The sequence below is a fragment of the Alexandromys fortis genome, unplaced genomic scaffold (assembly GCF_014885135.2).
Source record: "Alexandromys fortis isolate MF-2015 unplaced genomic scaffold, M_Fortis_MF-2015_v1.1 scaffold_5, whole genome shotgun sequence".
Lineage (NCBI taxonomy): Eukaryota > Metazoa > Chordata > Mammalia > Rodentia > Cricetidae > Alexandromys > Alexandromys fortis.
The window spans coordinates 10,626,491-10,645,882 of record NW_026067924.1 but is presented as its reverse complement, the minus strand read 5'-3'; the positions used below and the strand labels follow the sequence as shown (position 1 = coordinate 10,645,882).

At 42.4% G+C, this 19,392-nt stretch overlaps 1 protein-coding gene across 4 annotated transcripts in view; it reads left to right on the top strand.

Moving 5' to 3' along the window:
• The window catches only part of LOC126501581 (type-1 angiotensin II receptor A), a 52,353-nt gene extending 44,416 nt beyond the window's left edge, over positions 1-7,937 (top strand). For all 4 annotated transcript variants that reach the window (XM_050142327.1, XM_050142330.1, XM_050142329.1 and 1 more), the window contains one exon: positions 1,775-7,937. In XM_050142327.1, the coding sequence (XP_049998284.1) occupies positions 1,822-2,901 (1,080 nt within the window). In that variant the 5' untranslated portion in view covers positions 1,775-1,821 and the 3' untranslated portion in view covers positions 2,902-7,937. The remainder of the gene's footprint in view (positions 1-1,774) is intronic.
• The last annotated feature ends 11,455 nt before the right edge of the window (positions 7,938-19,392 follow it).

Below are 19,392 nucleotides of genomic sequence, written 5' to 3'. Positions count from 1 at the left end.
ACCCAGAACCACCAGCCCAGGGATGGCCCCGCCCACCATAGGCTGGGTCCTCCCCTACTGTTAACTAATTGAGAAAACGCCCTGCAGGTGGATCTCATGGAGGCTTTTTCTCAACTGAGACTCCTTCCTCTCTGATGACTCTAGCGTGTGCCAAGTTAACACACAAAATCAGACAAAAGTTGATGATTCTTTAAGTTCCAGGGATATACAGTTTTTTGAGGGGTGGGTGGTTTCCTATCCAGGTAACAAATTGACCCCTTTGGATTAATGTGTGTGTGTGTGTGTGTGTGTGTGTGTGTGAGAGAGAGAGAGAGAGAGAGAGAGAGAGAGAGAGAGAGAGAGAGAGAGAGGGAGGGAGGGAGGGGGGGAGGGAGGGGGGGGGGGAGGAGGGGGTGTGTGCCTGCAGAGTAATATGTGAATGTCAGAGGACAATCTGGGGCATTGGTTTATCCACCTCTTGAGACAGGATCTCCGGATCTCCCACTGTCTCGGAATTTTGCTACCTAGACCAGACTAGCTGGTCTAGGTGGGCCCTTGAGATCCCAGGACCCACATGACTTTACCTCCCATCTTGCCATCACTGGGAAACAATGCGCATCTTATTGCACCCAACTTTTTACATGGGTTCTGAGGATCCACACTCAAAGTGTCTTGTTTGCATAGGAAGTACTTTTTAGCAACTGAGCTATACTGCAGCCCCCATTTGGATGATCTTGGTCTATAGGGACAACAGTGTTTTGGATGGTTTCTAAAGTCATATGTCTATCTAGGGTGTGTGACTCAGCTCCTCGTCTTTTGACAAAAGAAATAATATATTATAAAGGACCTAAGGAAAAAAATACAGCCAGGCAGTGGTGACTCATGCCTTTATAATCCCAGCACTCGAAAAGCAGAGGCAGGTAGATCCTTGCGAGTTTAAGGACAGCCTGGTCTACAAGAGAGTTCCATGACTGGCTCCAAAGCTACAGAGAAACCCTGTCCCAAGCAAACAAACAAAAGATTACAAGTCTACGATAGCCATGCTTTCTCAGGAGCCAATAGAGTTTTCTTAAAAGACCTCAGGCAGAGCCTGCATCCCACCTTCCTCCTTCCCATATGCTGTTACAAACTTCAGGAGAGGCAGCTGGAGTGTGATAGTGTTTCCTTCCTTAAGATTAGCATATTCTGAGGAGGTAGGATCTGTATTAGTTACCGGACTTGTTACTTTGACAGAAGACCTGACAAGTCACTTAAGGAAGGAAGGGGATGTTTCGGCTCGTACTTAGAGCACAGGATACTATCATGAGGGAACACGAGGAAGCTACTTACACTGGATCCGCAGTCAGTGGATGCTGGTGTTCGACAAGCTCTCTCTTTTATGTGGTCCAGGATACCAATTGATGGAACAGTGCCCGGACAGTTGGGGTGGCACCTTTAACACACCCAAAGGCTTGTCATTTCAGTGAGTCTACATTCTGTCAAGTTGACAATCTGTCGTAAGAATCAAAGGGTCAATTATGATTATGGTTGTGAAGAAGGGGTCCCTCATTCTATGACCTTCAAGCTTTCTGTTTAACTGGCCACTTAACACTGCCTAAGCATATGCTCTAGAAATTAAGGGGGATATCATAGACTTTATCAGCTTATGAGATTTCTTCAGAAAATACGACCCAATCTCTTTGTCAAAGAGTAAAGTTTCATTACTAGATTTGTAGCTGAGCATGTAAATTGCTCATTTACAACTGGAACTTAAACTTTTAACTTTTTATCTTCTTTGGATTTTTGTTTCCTCCAGGTGCATTTTGAATAGTGTCTGAGACTAATCAACCCAGAAAAGCAAAAATGATCCTCAACTCTTCTACTGAGGATGGTATTAAGAGAATCCAAGATGACTGCCCCAAGGCTGGCAGGCACAACTACATATTTGTCATGATTCCAACTCTCTACAGCATCATCTTCGTGGTGGGAATCCTTGGAAACAGCTTGGTGGTGATTGTCATTTACTTTTACATGAAGCTGAAGACTGTGGCCAGTGTTTTCCTTCTGAATCTCGCCCTGGCCGACTTATGCTTTTTGCTGACCTTGCCACTGTGGGCTGTCTATACCGCTATGGAGTACCGCTGGCCCTTCGGCAATCACCTGTGTAAGATCGCATCAGCCAGCGTCAGTTTCAACCTCTACGCCAGCGTGTTCCTGCTCACCTGTCTCAGCATCGACCGCTACCTGGCCATTGTCCACCCGATGAAGTCTCGCCTGCGCCGCACCATGCTGGTGGCCAAAATCACCTGCATCATCATCTGGATGCTGGCTGGCTTGGCCAGTTTGCCAGCTATTATCCACCGGAATGTGTATTTCATCGAGAACACCAACATCACAGTCTGCGCTTTCCACTATGAGTCTCAGAACTCAACCCTCCCCATAGGGCTGGGCCTGACCAAGAACATTCTGGGCTTCCTGTTCCCTTTTCTGATCATTCTCACCAGCTATACCCTGATCTGGAAAGCCCTAAAGAAGGCTTACGACATTCAGAAGAACAAGCCGAGAAACGACGACATCTTTAGGATAATTATGGCGATTGTGCTCTTCTTTTTCTTCTCCTGGGTTCCCCACCAAATATTCACTTTTCTGGATGTCCTGATCCAGCTGGGCGTCATCCGCAACTGTAAAATCTCTGACATCGTGGACACCGCCATGCCTATCACCATCTGCATAGCGTATTTTAACAACTGCCTGAACCCCCTGTTTTATGGCTTCCTGGGGAAAAAATTTAAGAAATATTTCCTCCAGCTTCTGAAATACATTCCCCCGAAGGCCAAGTCCCACTCAAGCCTGTCGACAAAAATGAGCACGCTTTCCTATCGCCCTTCGGATAACATGAGCTCATCAGCCAAAAAGCCTGCATCTTGTTTTGAGGTGGAGTGACAGGCCCAGAGTCTGCTGGTGAAGCTGTGACAGAAGCCAGGGCCGCATCCAGTTAGATGGCACAGCACCAAAGGAACATTCACCCCTGCCTCAGATCTAAGCAGAGAACATGCATTCAATGGACTGAAGATGTTTTCTAAAAACTCTGAAAGGAAACTTTGACAAGAAACCAAGCAAAGCCGCTCCTTGCCGCATCTTGCATTAATAGATGATAACTGCCCAAAAGGAAGCGTCGGGAACCGGATGGATTTGTGGGTTTGGAAAACGTTTGCTGGCAGAAATGCAATCTCCTCAGTCCCCTCTTGCTATGTTCCTTTTGGTTTCCACAAGAAGGTATGTAGAGCTTGTTAAATGTTTAGAAACAAGAGGCAGGAGGTCAAGATTATTTGCTCTGCTCAATGTCCGGAGGGCAAGGAACCTTTTTTGATCCCTTTAGTCATTAGTAATGGCAGCCTACTCGTCCCTGTTACTACACATATTAGGCAAAGATTTGCTGAGCTTTAGTTATCATGGTTCAAAATCCCTTTGTAAAATTCAGGCAGTGTCTTAGTAATGTCCAGCGCCCCCAACCAATGCCAGCTAGTGGTGTATTTATGTAGCAGTGTTACCAAAGTCACACATCAAAGTCAAACTGCTTGTAATAACTGTGACTTCCTAGGTCCTTCAGCTTTACTTCACATGTAAGAATTGTATACCGTTGGTGGTGAATAGACTATAGATCATAAAATCTGCCTTGCTCTCTAAAAAAAGTATATATTCTCTACATATACGTACAACTACAGTCATTTGGTGAAAATCTGGCGATGTTATGTTTACCTCAAAATAAAGTAATTTTATTGTAATGTATCTAATCATTACTTAAAATAGAAGCTCGTCTATTTTTACAATGACATGGATGTAAGTACAAGTATATTTTTACTTTGTTTGGTCTGCTTGATGGTTTAATATGGTTAGATAGGTTTTCTAGCCCAGGAAAGATCAGGAAGCAACTAGATTTTTCTGCTGAACAACATGGGACAGATTTCACCATTTTTAAGTTTTTGAAGTTTTTCATACAAAAACAAAAATATTTTCAGTGCTCATAACATTAAATTAATACATTGTTTTACTCATAAGATTTTAAATAATCAAATGCCTCTAGTTATTTGTGTGGTGTTGCAGGAAATTTAGAAACTCTAGAAAGCACAAGATACTAGTCATATTAGTTCTTCAATACAAAAACATGTTCATATCAGTATTGTAGGTATACTATTTTTGTACTCATCATATATACATACATATGTAAATTATGATGTTGGAGTCATAATGTATAAGCAATTTTATACACAATTTTGTCTCTCCTCAGTGACATTGCATAGTAGCTACTATCCCATTAGATATACTTGCTCAAACATTTTAATACTGTTATAAAATAAACATACCTTATATAATTAGGAAATCACCAAATTTGGAACATTTACCATTATTTTAAAATTTGTTGGTATCAAAAATTGCACTGTGCTGGTCATTCAAGTATATGAATCTGGTGAACCCCTCTCCAAGAAGCAGTAGAACCAATGATACAGTTGTAAACATTTTTCATATTCCAATGTATGTGGCTAAATATTTTCCAGGAAACATAACACAATTTATCTGCCACCTGCTATGTTTGGCTATAGCTCATGACAGCCTTAGCATAAAGGAGTTTACTTGCTGGAAGAATCCAGGTACTTTATACAAGGGCAGGGAGCAAACTAGGCCAGAATGCTCCCATGGGGCAGCTAGCTTGTTCTTTACCCTGGAAACATCCATTGTCCCTACCCCAGGCATGCCGGGGTGTCCATTCTGGTCCAGTAAAATGTGCAAAGGATTGGGCAAGATTTAGAATAGTTGTTGGTAATATAATAATTAGAATGGTTGAGAGATGTTATGGGCAAGGAGGTTGTTCAGAGACATTGGTGGACAGGGCAGAACCTCCAGCATCAAATCATCTCAGTCGTATTCTTGGAAATAAATGTGGTTACATGTGCTTCATATCAATTTTTTTCTTGTCTTATTTTAAATTTCATCAATACATTGCTGGCCACTTATTTCAATTTTCATTTGTTTTCAAAAGGATTGTGTAGTAATTTCAATGAACTATCCCCTATAAGTCTCAGGTATTTGAATTCCTGGTCCCCAGCTAGTGGCTGTCTGGGCAGGAGGTAAGGTGGAGGGGTGGAGGGATTAAGAGGTGTGGCCTTGCTGAAACAAGTATGTCACCAGGGGTGGGCTCTGAGTTTCAGAAGACTGGAGCCATTTCAAGTCACTCTCTCTGCTTCCTGTTTATGGATGAAGATGTGAGCTCTCAGCTGCTGCTCAAGAAACCTGCCTGCCTGCTATCATGCTCCTCAGTAAGATGGTTATGGATTCTGATCCTGTAAGCTCCCAAATAAACCCTTGTTTTGGTTATAGTGTTTTGCCCTTGCCATAGGCTCAAAGCAGTTCTTTACTCATTAACCAATAAAAGCAACACATAGACAGAAGGACCTCCCACACCATATCATAGCAATAGAAGAGTAACTAATACCGATTTTCCCCCAAATATTAAATTCTACTTCATCTCAAATGAGATACCATGATTTAGTTTTTTCATGAACATATTTAAAGTAAGTGCACTACTTGCTTTTGGAATATCTTTTAAATATACAACATCCAAGGGTAAATATTCCATAAAGATTCCAGGTGCCCATGAAATGCAGGAGCTACATATACTGCCTTATTTCTCCATGAACAAATCTATTTTTCAGTTGAAGATTCATTTGTTCATCAATTCAGTAAATATTTTATGTTTACCTAGCCTGTGTTGGGGCTAGAGAGTTATGTAACTCCTAGCTTATAGTGCATAATAGGCCTCTCCATAGTTTGTAAGGTAGGCAAGTAAGAGGCAGCTGGGTTGACAAGCCATGGTAAAGCTAAGAGTTTTTATGCAATGTAGTTTCGGTTTCATAACTTTATGCACCACTGCATTTTCCCCTAATAGTCCACAACCACCTGAGAATCAAGAAAAGAGAAAGCAGTATCAAGTAGGTCAAAACAGAAGTAAAAGAAAACAAGCCCAGGGAATTCCAGATATGCGTATGATGGATAAGATCCTTGAAAGTGGAGAACAAAGTAAACCGGGAGAAAGACAGGATGAGGTAGAGGCTGGAGACAGGCATATACTGCTTCAGATCATGGGACAGATGTCATAGGAGGACCACACACAGATGTCTGGGACCTGAAATTGTATTAGATTTAGGCCTAGACCAACAGGAGGAAGAGGAAGCTAAAATGTCAGGGAGAGACGCAAGCTATAAACAATGGTATGGCCACGACACAGTTGTACAGATTTTACATAATTTAGGTTATGTTGTATAATAGGAAAGCATCCCTTGAATGCAGAAGGCACCAAGGAGATTACAGAATAAGTGCCAAGGGAATAAGGAAATGATAAGGGTGGTAGGATATTCCAGCCAAGGAGCAGAGGGTTGGATTTTCAAAATTTAAATTTCTTACTGAGTCAGGTCCAATATGTGTTTGCTAATGAGAGGTCTAGCCTAGTGGTAGAGTGTTTGGATAGCAGGCATAAGGCCTCTGTTTCTTTCATGATAGTAAAATCAGTATCTATAATTGTATCCACTTTTGTATATTTGTGTAATAGAATTCTGTGGGATTACCTGTAGTGCCCTGTCCTATTTGAATGGAAATTTTTCATGTCATCTGAGGACAAGACTACTTTAGAACAAGCCATGTTCCTCCCTAACTCCATTTCTAGGCCACAAAAATGGGTGTAGGTTTGACATGTTTCATTAACAGTTTTATTAAGATAAGGTAGAGCAGAATCCACTGAGGCTCATCCTTCTGCAGCCTGAACATACACTCAAAGAAACCATATACATTATTTAGTGAAACATCCATGCTTATAGAATAAATACAACATGCTGTCTAGATAGTTTCCGGTGACCTGAATGTATTAACAGGAGTTGATATACCCATATACAGTAAGTATATCTACTTAAATAATATTAATTATGGTAGATGATGGATCCTGCAGAAGTTAAGCCTAAGCAAGGCAGTTGAACCAAGGTTTACACACATGTGGCATATTTTTCTCATTGACTTCTTCCTGACAAATTCTCAGATGAGATGTAACAATTATGAAAGTATCTGTTGAAGAAGAACAACAGTTCAAACCTGGCTCTTCATCAGTTTCTTGTAGAAGTCTGAGTCTTGCTCAAAACACAGGTATGTATTTAGGACTAGTTGTGTTTATTTCAAAATCATACTTTAATGCTTTGATCTACAAATTTGAAGGAACTGAAGAGCTCTGGAGATGATATCATTTATTAAGTCTCATTTGCTTTGTGCGACTTGTTGATAAGTTTTCAATCTTTCAAAATATTTTACAAATTGTCAAATGGAATAGATCGTACATTAGGAAAACAGAAAAACGTTTGCATTTGTGAGATGCAACTTTGGACAATGTTTCCCATTCATGAGAGTAATGTTAACAGAGATGATGGGAGCTAAGGTCACAGTGGAGTTCTTGATTCTATATACATCTGATTCCCACCTGTGGAGGCCCAAAAATGTGGACCCATTTCCACCTTGTCTGAAGGTCAGAGAGTTTTAGCTTGATCAAAGTTGTTTCAAAGTGTGGCCACATATTCTGAACTAGAGTGTGGTTACTTGGTCTCTTTGACAAGATGACCCACACAGGTAGATCCTCTCCACCCTGACCAAAGGTCAGGATATTCAAGCATACTTCTGCTCTTTCTTTTGAAATAGGAGGATTGACTTTGGGAGTGGCTGTCTTCAGGTTACTTGGTTTGGGGTGGGTTCACTGCCTAAACAACAGAATGCTAATGACTTGATGTCTCAAAGTGTTGAAGCAAATAACTGTCCAAGTCCTTTGTATCATATTAAAACAGTCTTTTGTCTTCTTCCCCCTGTTGTATTGGGGGTATAAAACTGTATGGAAAAATAAATTCAGGGGATTTCAGTATTCACTGGAACTTCCTCCCAGTACTATTCTATGTTTGCTGTTTTATTATTTCACTCACATCTTTGTTCTCTTTATTTATTTTTCTAATTCTCATGCCTCTACTTTGGTAAGTAGTATCCTTGTCAAAGATGGGTCCCCAACACCACCTGTGTCTTTATGGATGGTAAATGATACAGCCAACATTCATGTTTCTTTTTAAAATTGCATCTTTTACTTACTATGTGAATATGTGCAGTTATACATGCTTGTTTTTTTTTTTTTTTTTTTTGCCACAGTGCATTGTGGAGGTCAGAGGATAATTTGGAAGAATCAGCTATCTCCTTCAACCATATAGGTGCCTGGGTTTTGAACTCAGGTCCTTGGGTGTGGTAGCAAGCACTTTTATCCAGTGCATTGTCTCATGAGTCCCAGATCCAAGGGACCATGACTAAGGTCTACAAGTGCGGTTGTGATTGATAAGAGTTCCCCTTTTCCGGTGCCGAGCACATCATCCATCAGGCCATTTAATACGGGTTCTATCATCCAAGTTCTACAACCCCTTGGTTTATATTCAAGTGAAGGTGATGCAGACTAACCTATGTTAGTCACCTCTGTCAGCTTGTGGGATGGTGGGGGTCCAGATATACAAGAGTGTGTGTGTTAAAGGGAAGACCTGCATGGGACTGAGGATATGGCAGTACCTGCTATTATATATTATTGTGGCTAAAACCTGTCTCCTGACATGGCACAGTGGCAAAAGATTGACTATAATAAATCTAATTTGAAGCATAGAATCATAAGGCAGAAAATGAACAACCAGGCCATCTGACAGCCCAAAGAGATGGTCTTCTTGCTGTTAGGCCTCCCATCCAGACCCAGTAGCCCTTTAGTCCTCTTGGTCCCATAGGAAGAGCAAACATTCCACCTGGCTCAAGTCCGTAGAAAATATCTTTACCACGCTAACTCATCCTGCTTGAAAAATCATATAGTGAGGCTAAACAGTGAATTTCCATGGTCAGAAAGAGCCAGAATTGATCATTTAGAATGAGCTTGTGTGGCTTTAGCAATATTTAATTATGTCATTCACACACAGTATATCTTTGGATAGGTAAGTTTCTGTGAGTTGAAAACCCCTCAGATTTACCCTTCATCAGCATGATAAGAGATTTTTATCTATTAGTGTGAGATATAAATTTAAATGCTAAGTGATGTGAACTGTGAGACTATTTAAAGGAGGCTTTACCACAGTGACTTAGTTTCAAGAATCCTCGTGTCAGTGAGTCAGTTATTCCCCCGGGCCTAGTTCCTGATTCTTTCCATGTCTGTAAAGTTTCTTTAAAATACTAAACAGGATGCGAAAAATAGAGATTCTGAGTAGACCTGCTTGTGAATTGGCTTAGAGCTCATAGAAATACTTTTCCAAGAACATTGAAGTTCTGTTGGGTCATATGGGTACATAGAGTTACCAAAGGATAATTTTCCAGAAATAAGCCAATAGGCTTCCAGCCTCCGAGCAGCAGATAGAAAAGCAGACTAGCATTAGCCTGCAGCAAGAAACTCTGCCAAGGTTCAGTAGAGAGGAGAGAGATGCCAGAGAGATGTGCCCAGACAGATGTGCCCGGACAGATGTGCCGCACCTTAGCCAGCACCGTGTATGTGACACTAGAGGCCCCAGTGTGGACCTATTATTCTCGTGGTGGCCTTCTCCCGGATGGACACTACAGGGACATTTCCAAGCAGTGTTGACTTCACGTAAAGCAGTTTGTTATCCCGGAGGCAACAGTCAGTTCTCCAGACAAGCAGCTGCTATTCCCCTTCACTCAGATACTAAGTGGATGATGGGAAAAGAGACCTTCCTACTGAAGTTACCTGTATAGCTATTCCTTGAACTCCCAAAGACTCAATCTCTTGCATCCCATTAGATTACCCAGTGAGAGCAGACTCTGGATAGAGCTCTCCCCACCCCCACCCCACCAACCTTAAGTAAACTGGTCCATTCTCTTCCCCTGGCTCAGGAGGCATGGGTATACAATCTCAGTGTTACCCAATCAGAACAGATTGCTGGATTTTCCCAGGAGACGCTACCAAAGCAAAATGTTCTCCCCATTACACAAAATCTAAGGGAACCTGAAGTGCTATTCCTTCCAAGGGAGATGTGGGAATTTCCAGGAACATGTACAGAAAGATTAAGTATATTGGCAACAAATGAAAGACTGGAAAAACATCTTTAGGACGTCATTTGAGAATTTCCAGGAGGTAGTACCACCCTTCAGATTTCTGGTTGGTTTTTGTTTTTTTTTTTGTTTTTTTTTTTTTTCTCCAGCCAGTTGGGGATAGAGAAAATTACACACTAAACCCCAACTCTCTGTGAAACCGTTGTAACCACCATGCAGTTCTTACTGATGGAGAATACTCGGCTCCTGTGCCCTACACATAACAGCCAGTCGTGTCAGTGCCTTTGTTATCCAATGGGACACAAAGAAGCTCAGGAGGCCTGCGTAACCAAGGCTGCAGCACTCCTTGCCAATGCTGGCCCTGGAACGTGAACCTGCGCAAGTTCACTCTAGAACGCGCATCGAGGCTGCTTTTCCCCCACGCCTCACTTCTAAAGGCTCATCTGAATCTCGTAGGCACTTCTAAAAATAATTTCCTATGACCACTTATTCAAAATCAGTAAAATACCTTATTTTGTCTTTGGCCATATTTACTGAACTTCATCTAGAACTTGTTGAAAAGTGGGCTCACTGATGGGAAAGACTGGCTGATCTTATAGTAGAACACTGACTTTTATGTTTATTTTAATTTGATTTGGGCTGCGCATGTATTTCATCCAATAAACAAGCGGGCTACAACTGTTAACTGCCTCGGTGACGAATGCTCTGGTGCTTTGTGTCACTAAGGCTTTAGAGAGTATTTGCTAAGTTCCCAAATTAGTTTTTAGAGCAAAGTTTTACCTTTTACACCTAATAAAATGATGCATTTTGGGAATTACTGAGGAGAGACTATATATATTCTGAAGAAGAGTTCCTGTGAAGTCATATACAGTTCAGACTTGGCAATGGATTTAGGTGAAGAATTAACCCAGAGTAAGAAAAGCCCAACTTGTTGATTTATTTCAATTGTACACAGAAAACCAGGGGACAAGAAGATCCCAGGTGTGAATCTGTCACTGAAAACCACCCCAAAAGAATACCGTTCAGATCAGGATCACGCCAACGTGACAGACAGACTTATTTCTGCTTGCCGTGTATTCCTGCAGCTACCACAGGCAGAAAGGGAGAATTTTCTCGTGAAATACTTAAAAATGAAGCCATTTAGCCTCAAGTTGAGGGAAAGACAAATTTGACAATCCCTACTGTAGGAGATTAAGGAAGGAGCCACAGTTAAAGTCTATAGATTAGCTGCAAAGCCTTGTGGGAAATAACGTGTGAGCATCCTGGTTTTTACAACTTACACTGTGCTTCTCCGCCCTAGTTTTCCCATTCTCCCATGCAATGTCTCAAATCGCATTGCGTGTGAATGAGCTTCAGCTGCGGAAGCCGACTTTATGGGAAACTTGCCCTGAAAGGAACTGCCAGTTCCCAGGTCTAGTGAGCTACTAAGTCTACTGAGATGGCCCCCAATGCAGTGTGTTTTAACGTCACTGAGAAACGCTGGAGACAAAGGCGGGTGGAGTAGGCAATACGATGACACCTGAAATTGTTCAACCTTAAAAATGCTTCCACAGAGAGACAAAAACGCACGGTCCCACCAAGCCGCTAATCCTCAGAGAAGACAGTGCAGGTACATGAGACGCTACTGGCGGCTCGGAGGGCCAGACCAGTGTCAGCATTTGAAGAGATTCTGATAAAAGCCATTATCGGACAAATCCAAACATGTATTTTTTTTACTTTAAATATTTTCATAGAGGAATTGAGTAGCTTTCAATAAAGAATACATTAGAACAAAATAATAGTAATAGGAAGCCAGAGAGGAGAGCCACACACAGACAGAAACAAAATTATTGATGCTGTTATCTGAGAAAAACACTGGGCTCAGATCTTCTTGTGCCTGGGTGAATGAGTGACATCACTACGTCCCTGGCTCCTTTCCTCAACACAAGAGTAGAAAAGGCCCTTAAGTGGAGCGACTGCCTTGATATCAAATTCCCAAGGCAACTGCTCATGTGGCGTAATGGGTGGATGAGACACTCAATATAATGGGTGGTCTTATTTTAGTACACTTATTTCTTTATGTGTGTGTGTACACATGTGTGTGTGCATGCAGAGGCTGCATGTGTGGTCAGAGGACAATTTGAAGGAGTCAGTACTCTCCTTCCACCATGTGGGGTCAAGGGCTCTACCTCAGGCTGCAAGTGTCTTTGCACTCAGCCTTTTCGCTGGCCCAGTGAACGATTTTAAAGAAACACATCCTGTTTTATTGTCTGATTCAAATATGGTTCTTTTGCAATGTTCTTCTACAAAAGCAAAAGCAAGAGCTAGGTATGATGGCAAATGCCTGGCATTCTAGCACTCAGAAGGCAAATTCTAGACCAGCTTGATCTACACGGTACATCCCAGGCCAGTCAGGGGTATAGACCAAGATCTTGTCAAAATAAAATTCCAAGAACACGACACCAATTTAATGAGCGTTGGTGAAATGGGGATGAGATATGGACCTAGCCAATGGTGTATTTAATAGACTAATGAGGGCATTCTGGCGTCAGTGGGAATGTCTAAGTCCATTGAAACCTTAGATGAAATCAGCTCACATTGCCAGGGAGAGTACCAAGTCTCCAGAAATGTCTGCAGAATCCTAGAGAGTTTTGCATTTCTGTGGTCTCTTAAACTCCTAATCATTTCCCTCCCTAATTCAGCTTACCATTCATTTTACTATCCTAGACATACTTTAGAATGCTTCTGTCCATGTGATACAGGCGCAAAAAAGTTCCAGTCTAAAGAGGGAACACAGAAGACACAGCACATTGACATTCTCTGTTATTAGGGTGACAACACTGATTCAAAAAGTCCTCCGTTCCCTCTGGGTGTTTCTCTTCTATACATCACCCAAGACCAAATTTCGGTCTCTTCTCACACATCCACTTTCCCTCCCTCCCCCCCCCCCCCCCCCCCTCCCTCCCTCCCTCCCTCCCTCCCTCCCTCCCTCCCTCCCTCCCTCCCTCCCTCCCTCCCTCCCTCCCTTCCTTTTTTCCTCCCTTCCTTCCTCTCTGTCTCTATGTATCTGTTTCTCTCTCTCTCTCTCTCCTCTCTCTCTCTCTCTCTCTCTCTCTCTCTCTCTCTCTCTCTCTCTCTCTCTTACCATCTCCCTTGGGGAAACAAAGCCCATATCTAGTTTCTCACAGGAAACAGTTTAGATGTTTATCTCATTAGCTACTTACTCAATGTCAGCCATTCCTTCAGATGGGAATTCATTGTTCCCAACAAGACTGTCAGGATCTGTCCTTAGGGAAATCCTGCCCCACACGAGGATGGAGACATTGTTTGCACTGTCGCTGGCCATCCAGTGGTTATTAAAAAGTAGATCCCAGTACTGATAAGCAGAAAAATTTCTTATGAAAGGAGCAGCTACGTGGTTTGATTTATTCAGAATTTATCCTCCATCAATTCTCATGTCTTCCTACCAATCAGATACGTCACTTTCTGATGTCTTCCTTGCCTGAGACTATCCAGCGTTTTCTATATGTCCAATGGTCTCTGCTGTGTGTAAGCATCTGCTTAAGGGATTTATTTATGCAGTAGATGTTTAAGCTGAACTACTTTCTTACTCCCCCACTTATATCAATTTATCAGTTCCTTAATATACATCTATCATTGGGCTTATTTTTAGTCATTTGCTAAATTTAAATAACATCATTTCATCCTGATATATTTTCTAACTGCCTTCAGGGCAGTGGGATCTAGAGATGTGCGCCTGTCATCTTACACTCAACTTGTCCAAAACCACCCTTGAAAACAGAGAAGAAAAGATATGAGAATGAGGACGCCCCTCCCCAATGAAAAGTCTTCCAAGGACGCTGCTTCTGCCACTGGGGAACTCATACGCTGGTTCTGTGCAAACCATACGCCCGTATATGTATTTCTTTCTTGACACCAGCCTCTGGCCCCACTGCCATCATGGAGACTCTGAGGCGGAGAATGGATGAGAACCCCAGAAAGAATTCCACCCCCCACCTTCTGGCATGCTTGCAAAATGAAATCTATGTTCAGTTGCTGGGGAGCCAGAAAATAACAAATGAACTCTATAAAAATAAAACCATTTATTACTGAGACGCAAAAGACAAGGAGAGAATGCTAGTGAGCAGACCGTGTTCCGGGCCCAACTGTGAAGTCACTATGGTTGCTGGTGGTGTGTTCACGGTCAATCCTATGTGCAGGTCTCTCCCAGGGCTTCCTCCCTGCAGCCCCTGGGGCCACATTGCCAATTCTCTTCTTGGACCAAAATGGTAGCTGTGGGCAAACCTCTTATGTTCCATGTAACTTCTTGTTACATGGCCTTTCCCTTCCCGTTTTTAAGTCATATTTCAGTTCTGTCAGAAGGGCTTTAATAAAGCTTCCTGTGTATCCTGGAGACATGACTCAGTAGGTAAGAGCACTTGCGGTACAGGCATTAGGACTGCCTTTGGATTCCTCAAACCCACATAAAAGCTGGATGCGGCAGCATGCACCTGTGACTCCAGCCCCGGGGAGCAGAGACAGAAACAGAAGGATTGCAGAGACCTGCTAGCCTGTCAGCCTAGCAAAGCAACAACAAACACACAGCAAGTTAGGTGCACTCCTAACTTGATAACAGACACACCCCTCCATTTCAAAGGAATAAAATGGAGGATGATAGAGCAAGATACCCTGGCATCTACACTCACGTGCACAGGCATGGCCACCATGTGTGCCCACATGCATAAAACACTTTCTCTTCTCCTCTCTGTCTCTCTGCCTACACGCGCGCGCGCGCACACACACACACACACACACACACACACACACACACAGAGTTTCCTTTTATACCATTCGGGGAAGGAAAAGTTCTTGGCTTCAGTCTTCCTTAACTCCTGTCTTACAGATTGCATGGCGGGATCCGTGCTTCAACAAAGGACAAAGCCGCACCAGGAATGTAATGTTGGAGGCGCAATCCCAGAGGGAATGCAGCTTTGGAACAGAGGATCCTAGGGTTCTTAAAATCACACCAAATGTCAGCCTTAAGATCCGGAAAAGGAAATGAGAAGGAAAGAAGGATCGGACCCTGGGGATCTGAAAAGGGGAGAAAGGGAAGACTGATTTTCAGAGGATTAGAAAGAAGTCTGGAATTTATTTCATGTGTAAACTGCTGGACAGGATGGGGGGTTGGAGGGTGGGGGGCATGGGCCCCATAAGGAGCATTTGTCTTCTTTCATTCTTCCCAATGACAACTCTTATTCATTCCCTCAGCTGAATGGCAAATCCCAGCGGCAAGAAGTCCGGTCCCTTGTTAGAGCCCCCACCCTCACCCCTCACCCCACTGCTGGAGATTCCTTGCCAAAAGCTTCACAACTTTGGATCACTTCGCCTGGAGTCCACGGCACACTGCAGTTCCTAATGTGTTGGGTGGGCGTCAGATTCTAAGCATCTGTGTGTCTTGACAAACTCCCAGAGAATCCATTTGACCCTCCAGGGTGGGCCACACTCTGGGTAGCGTGGAGAATCAAATACAACTTGGGGAACTTCCTCTTGAAAGATGTTTGTTACTTTTGGCATGGTAACTATTTTTAAAATAGTATTTAAGCTGTTTGAGAATAATAACAGAAATTCATAGCCCTAAAAGCATCCAGAGAAGAAGGCACGCTCAAACCACAAACCGAGACTCCTGAGTGATGTTAGCACAGTCTTGGGGGCTTCTGTGAGACTGAGTCTTAGCACATTCCTGAAGGACCCACAGCTCTGTCCATGCCACGAAAGTCGGCACTGCTTTGAGGAACAAGTTGCGATTTCTCCTCAGCATCAATTGTAAGATCTCATAGTTACAGCCACGCACAAACTCAGACAGACCACGTGGAAGGATGGCGGGAGCACGGTTGTTCCCCCATGGGTCTGTCTTCCTTGAAGGGCACATATATGTGCAGCAAGCAAGCAAGCAGAAACGGCAACTCCTCTGGTCACTGAATACCCAGTAGTGTGCCCCACTCCAAAACATCACAAACACTGTTGTGTAAGTGCCCTAAACCCAACTCACTTAACAGGGAAATACATTATCATGAGATGCACTGGATCACTGGTACATACAGACAGCTGCGCTCTAACTATTCTTTTTAAATACGTGAAAGTAAAAGACTTTATTAATTTTTACATTTTTTTGAGACAGGGTTTCTCTGTGTAACCCCAACTGTCCTGGAACTCACTTTGTAGACCAGGCTGGCCTTAAATTCAGAGATTGACCTGCATCTGCTTCCCACATGCTGGGATTAAAGGCGTGTGCCACCATGTTGGGCTCAAAAATATTTTATTTAATATTCATACATGCATATAATGTGTTTGGATCAAATCTACGCCCATTTGTTTCTTGTCAGTTAATCTCTTATCCCGATCTCCAGCCAGTTTCCCTTCCAACTTCTTGTGTGATCATTTTTTTTATTGCTTTCCAGCTCAGTAAAAAGAAGGAGGGACAGAGACAGGAGGTCCTGGAGCTTGATGACTGCCAGCCTAATACTAGGTACAGTGAGAGACCCTGACCCACAAGAACGAGGTAGTGAGATCTGGACACCCAAGTCTGGCCTTCCTTCTTACACACTCACTCACACACACACACACTCACAAAACATACAAGAAATGAAATAAAATACTGATATCTTTCTCATCATCACAACTATTGTTAAACTTTTGTCATAAAAATTTAACTCTACAAATTTTTAATGTGTTTTAAGTCTAGAATTTGTAGCAATGCCAAGAATGAAGGAATAACTTGAACAAACAGCAAATCAGTGTTGTCTAGTAACTCACTAATCTGTAGAAAGCCGTACATTGCAATCGTTTACATCAGCGTAGAAACTTTCACAGGTGCTTTAGCACATTCTTCCTTGATAGATGCAGAATTCTTGACACAGCTCATGCTGGATGCAGAAGCCACCATACACGGCCTGCCAATGGTTAGCCTTCAGGAGACATTGCTATTTCTGACAGTTCCAAAGCTGTCCATTTTAAGGAGGAAACATCAAATTTTTCTGGGACCAGTGATACTGAAAAGGCAGAATGGGCCTGCAATTAGCCACTTCCAGCTACAGCTTCCAACAAAGAATGGGAGCATCATGCAGTAATTTATAATCTAATCAACTGTGTTAACCAAAACCAGCTCCGGGTGAACCAGGCAAAGACTAGAGGGCAGCCTTCCTATCGTGTAACATAAAGACAGAAATGTCATCCAGAAATGGCCCAAATCATCCAGGAAAGAACATTTTGAAGATGAAAACCAAAAGCCGGAAGGACATTTGTATTTGTCATAACAAATATGTCAAGGAGCAAATATCTCTTTTAAGAACTAAGTTTTTTTAATGGGTTTATCAAAGATCAAATTTTAGATAATCATAGAATAATATTTTTCTACAGTGGTTTATTATTGTATTCTAATAAATAAAGCTTGCCTGAAGATCAGAGGGCAGAGCAGTCATACTAAATAGTCATACAGCCCAGGAAGTGGTGCCACACACCTTTAATCCCAGGACTTGGGAGACAGAGTCAAACGGATCTCTCTGAGTTCAAGGCTACCCTGAACTACATAAGATTCATCTGGAAGCAGATCCAGGTTCACATCTTTAATTCCATTGCTGGGAGTCATACACTTTTAATCCCAGGACTATGGAGGTAAAGACAGGAGCGATATGGCTGGGCAGAGAGAGGAATATAAAGGGGAAGAAGCAGGAACTCAGTGGAGTGTGGAGTCTGAGGATTCGTGGAGACAGGATCTCGCCTTCAGGTCTGAAGATTTGGTAGAAGTAAAAGGTCTCTCTCGTGGTTGGCTGCTTTGCTTTTCTGATCTTCAGCTTTAACACCAATATCTGTCTCTGGATTTTTATTATTTGTGCTACATGTTTCAACATATGTATATATTATACAATATTTAATTCAGCATAAACATATGTATTTGCTTATTTTTTCCATTTCTTTATGGTCAGAAAACATTTTGAAGGATGCAGAGCCGTGTTGTTCCACAGGGTCACCCCATTTTGCTATACAGTAGTATGCTACTTTCTCTATGTACATAAACCTGGTACCTATTCCTCGAGGTAAGGGGCCATCACAAAAGAGCTCCAATCCAGGTAGGTACCCATTCATAGAGGTAAGGGGCCAGCACAAAAGAGCTCCAATCCAGGTAGGTACCCATTCATAGAGGTAAGGGGCCATCACAAAACAGTGCCAATGTTTAAAGTTATTGAAGTAAAAATAAATACTTTTTGTTGAAGCACCCAGAAGAAATTGTATTCATATTGTATACAAGATAACTAATTAATCAATAACACCCTGACAGGTTCCTAACAAAACAGGTTGTGGGAATAATTTATCATACCCTGATACACACACACACACACACACACACACACACACACACACACAAATGAATGAGTGTGTCACCAGCAGTGACTTTGATAGTTCTTTTTCTCTGCAAACATATTTCTACAGTAGATTCACCAGCGTGGAGAGTTCAAGAAAACTGAGAAATAAATGCTCGGCCTTTCATAACCTTGCCATTTTTCTAGCTCTGGCTTCGACAAAAGCTGCTAACAGAGCTAATAGGCATAAAACAACATGCTGCAAAACATAGACTTGTCCACTTGGACTTGCATTTCTGTAAATCTGTGCCTGAGCTTCCTGGAGAACACCCAGCAAATTCTAGTTTACTTTCTGTGAGCCTCATAATGTCTGCCCACGGAGTAGAGGGGGAGAATTACTGCCCTGAAGTTTCCCTCTGACCTCCACAATACACACAGATTAACAAAACAAACACATCATACTAGGACAAAACACACAGAAGTAAAAGAACCAAAGAAATTCACAAGAAACAAATAGAGACTCAGAGACCCACTCATTCACATACTCAGGAATCCCATGAAAACACAAAACTGGGCGCCGTGTGTGTGTGTGTGTGTGTGTGTGTGTGTGTGTGTGAAAGAACTGTAAAAAAAAGGAGGGGGGAGGGGCAGGGTGAGTGGGAGAGCCTTGACACAGCATTATGAGACAAAACCAAAAGCAAACCAAACCAACCAACCAACAAACAAAACCCCTCCAAATTACATTGTTGAATTTATTTTCTGTTGATCATCTATTGCTGGGCACGCAGCCTACCCTTAGGAGTAGCTTGTTTCCCCAGTGAGATCTCTTTGGAGAAAATTAAATTTCTATTTGCACATAGTTATCCATTGGAGATTGCTTCTGGAGTAGGAATAGGGGCATGTGTCTACTTCTCCATTCATCTGCAGGACCCCATCAATACAGACCCCTGTAGGCCCTGTGAATGCTATCTCAGACTCAGGAAGTTCGTATGTGCAT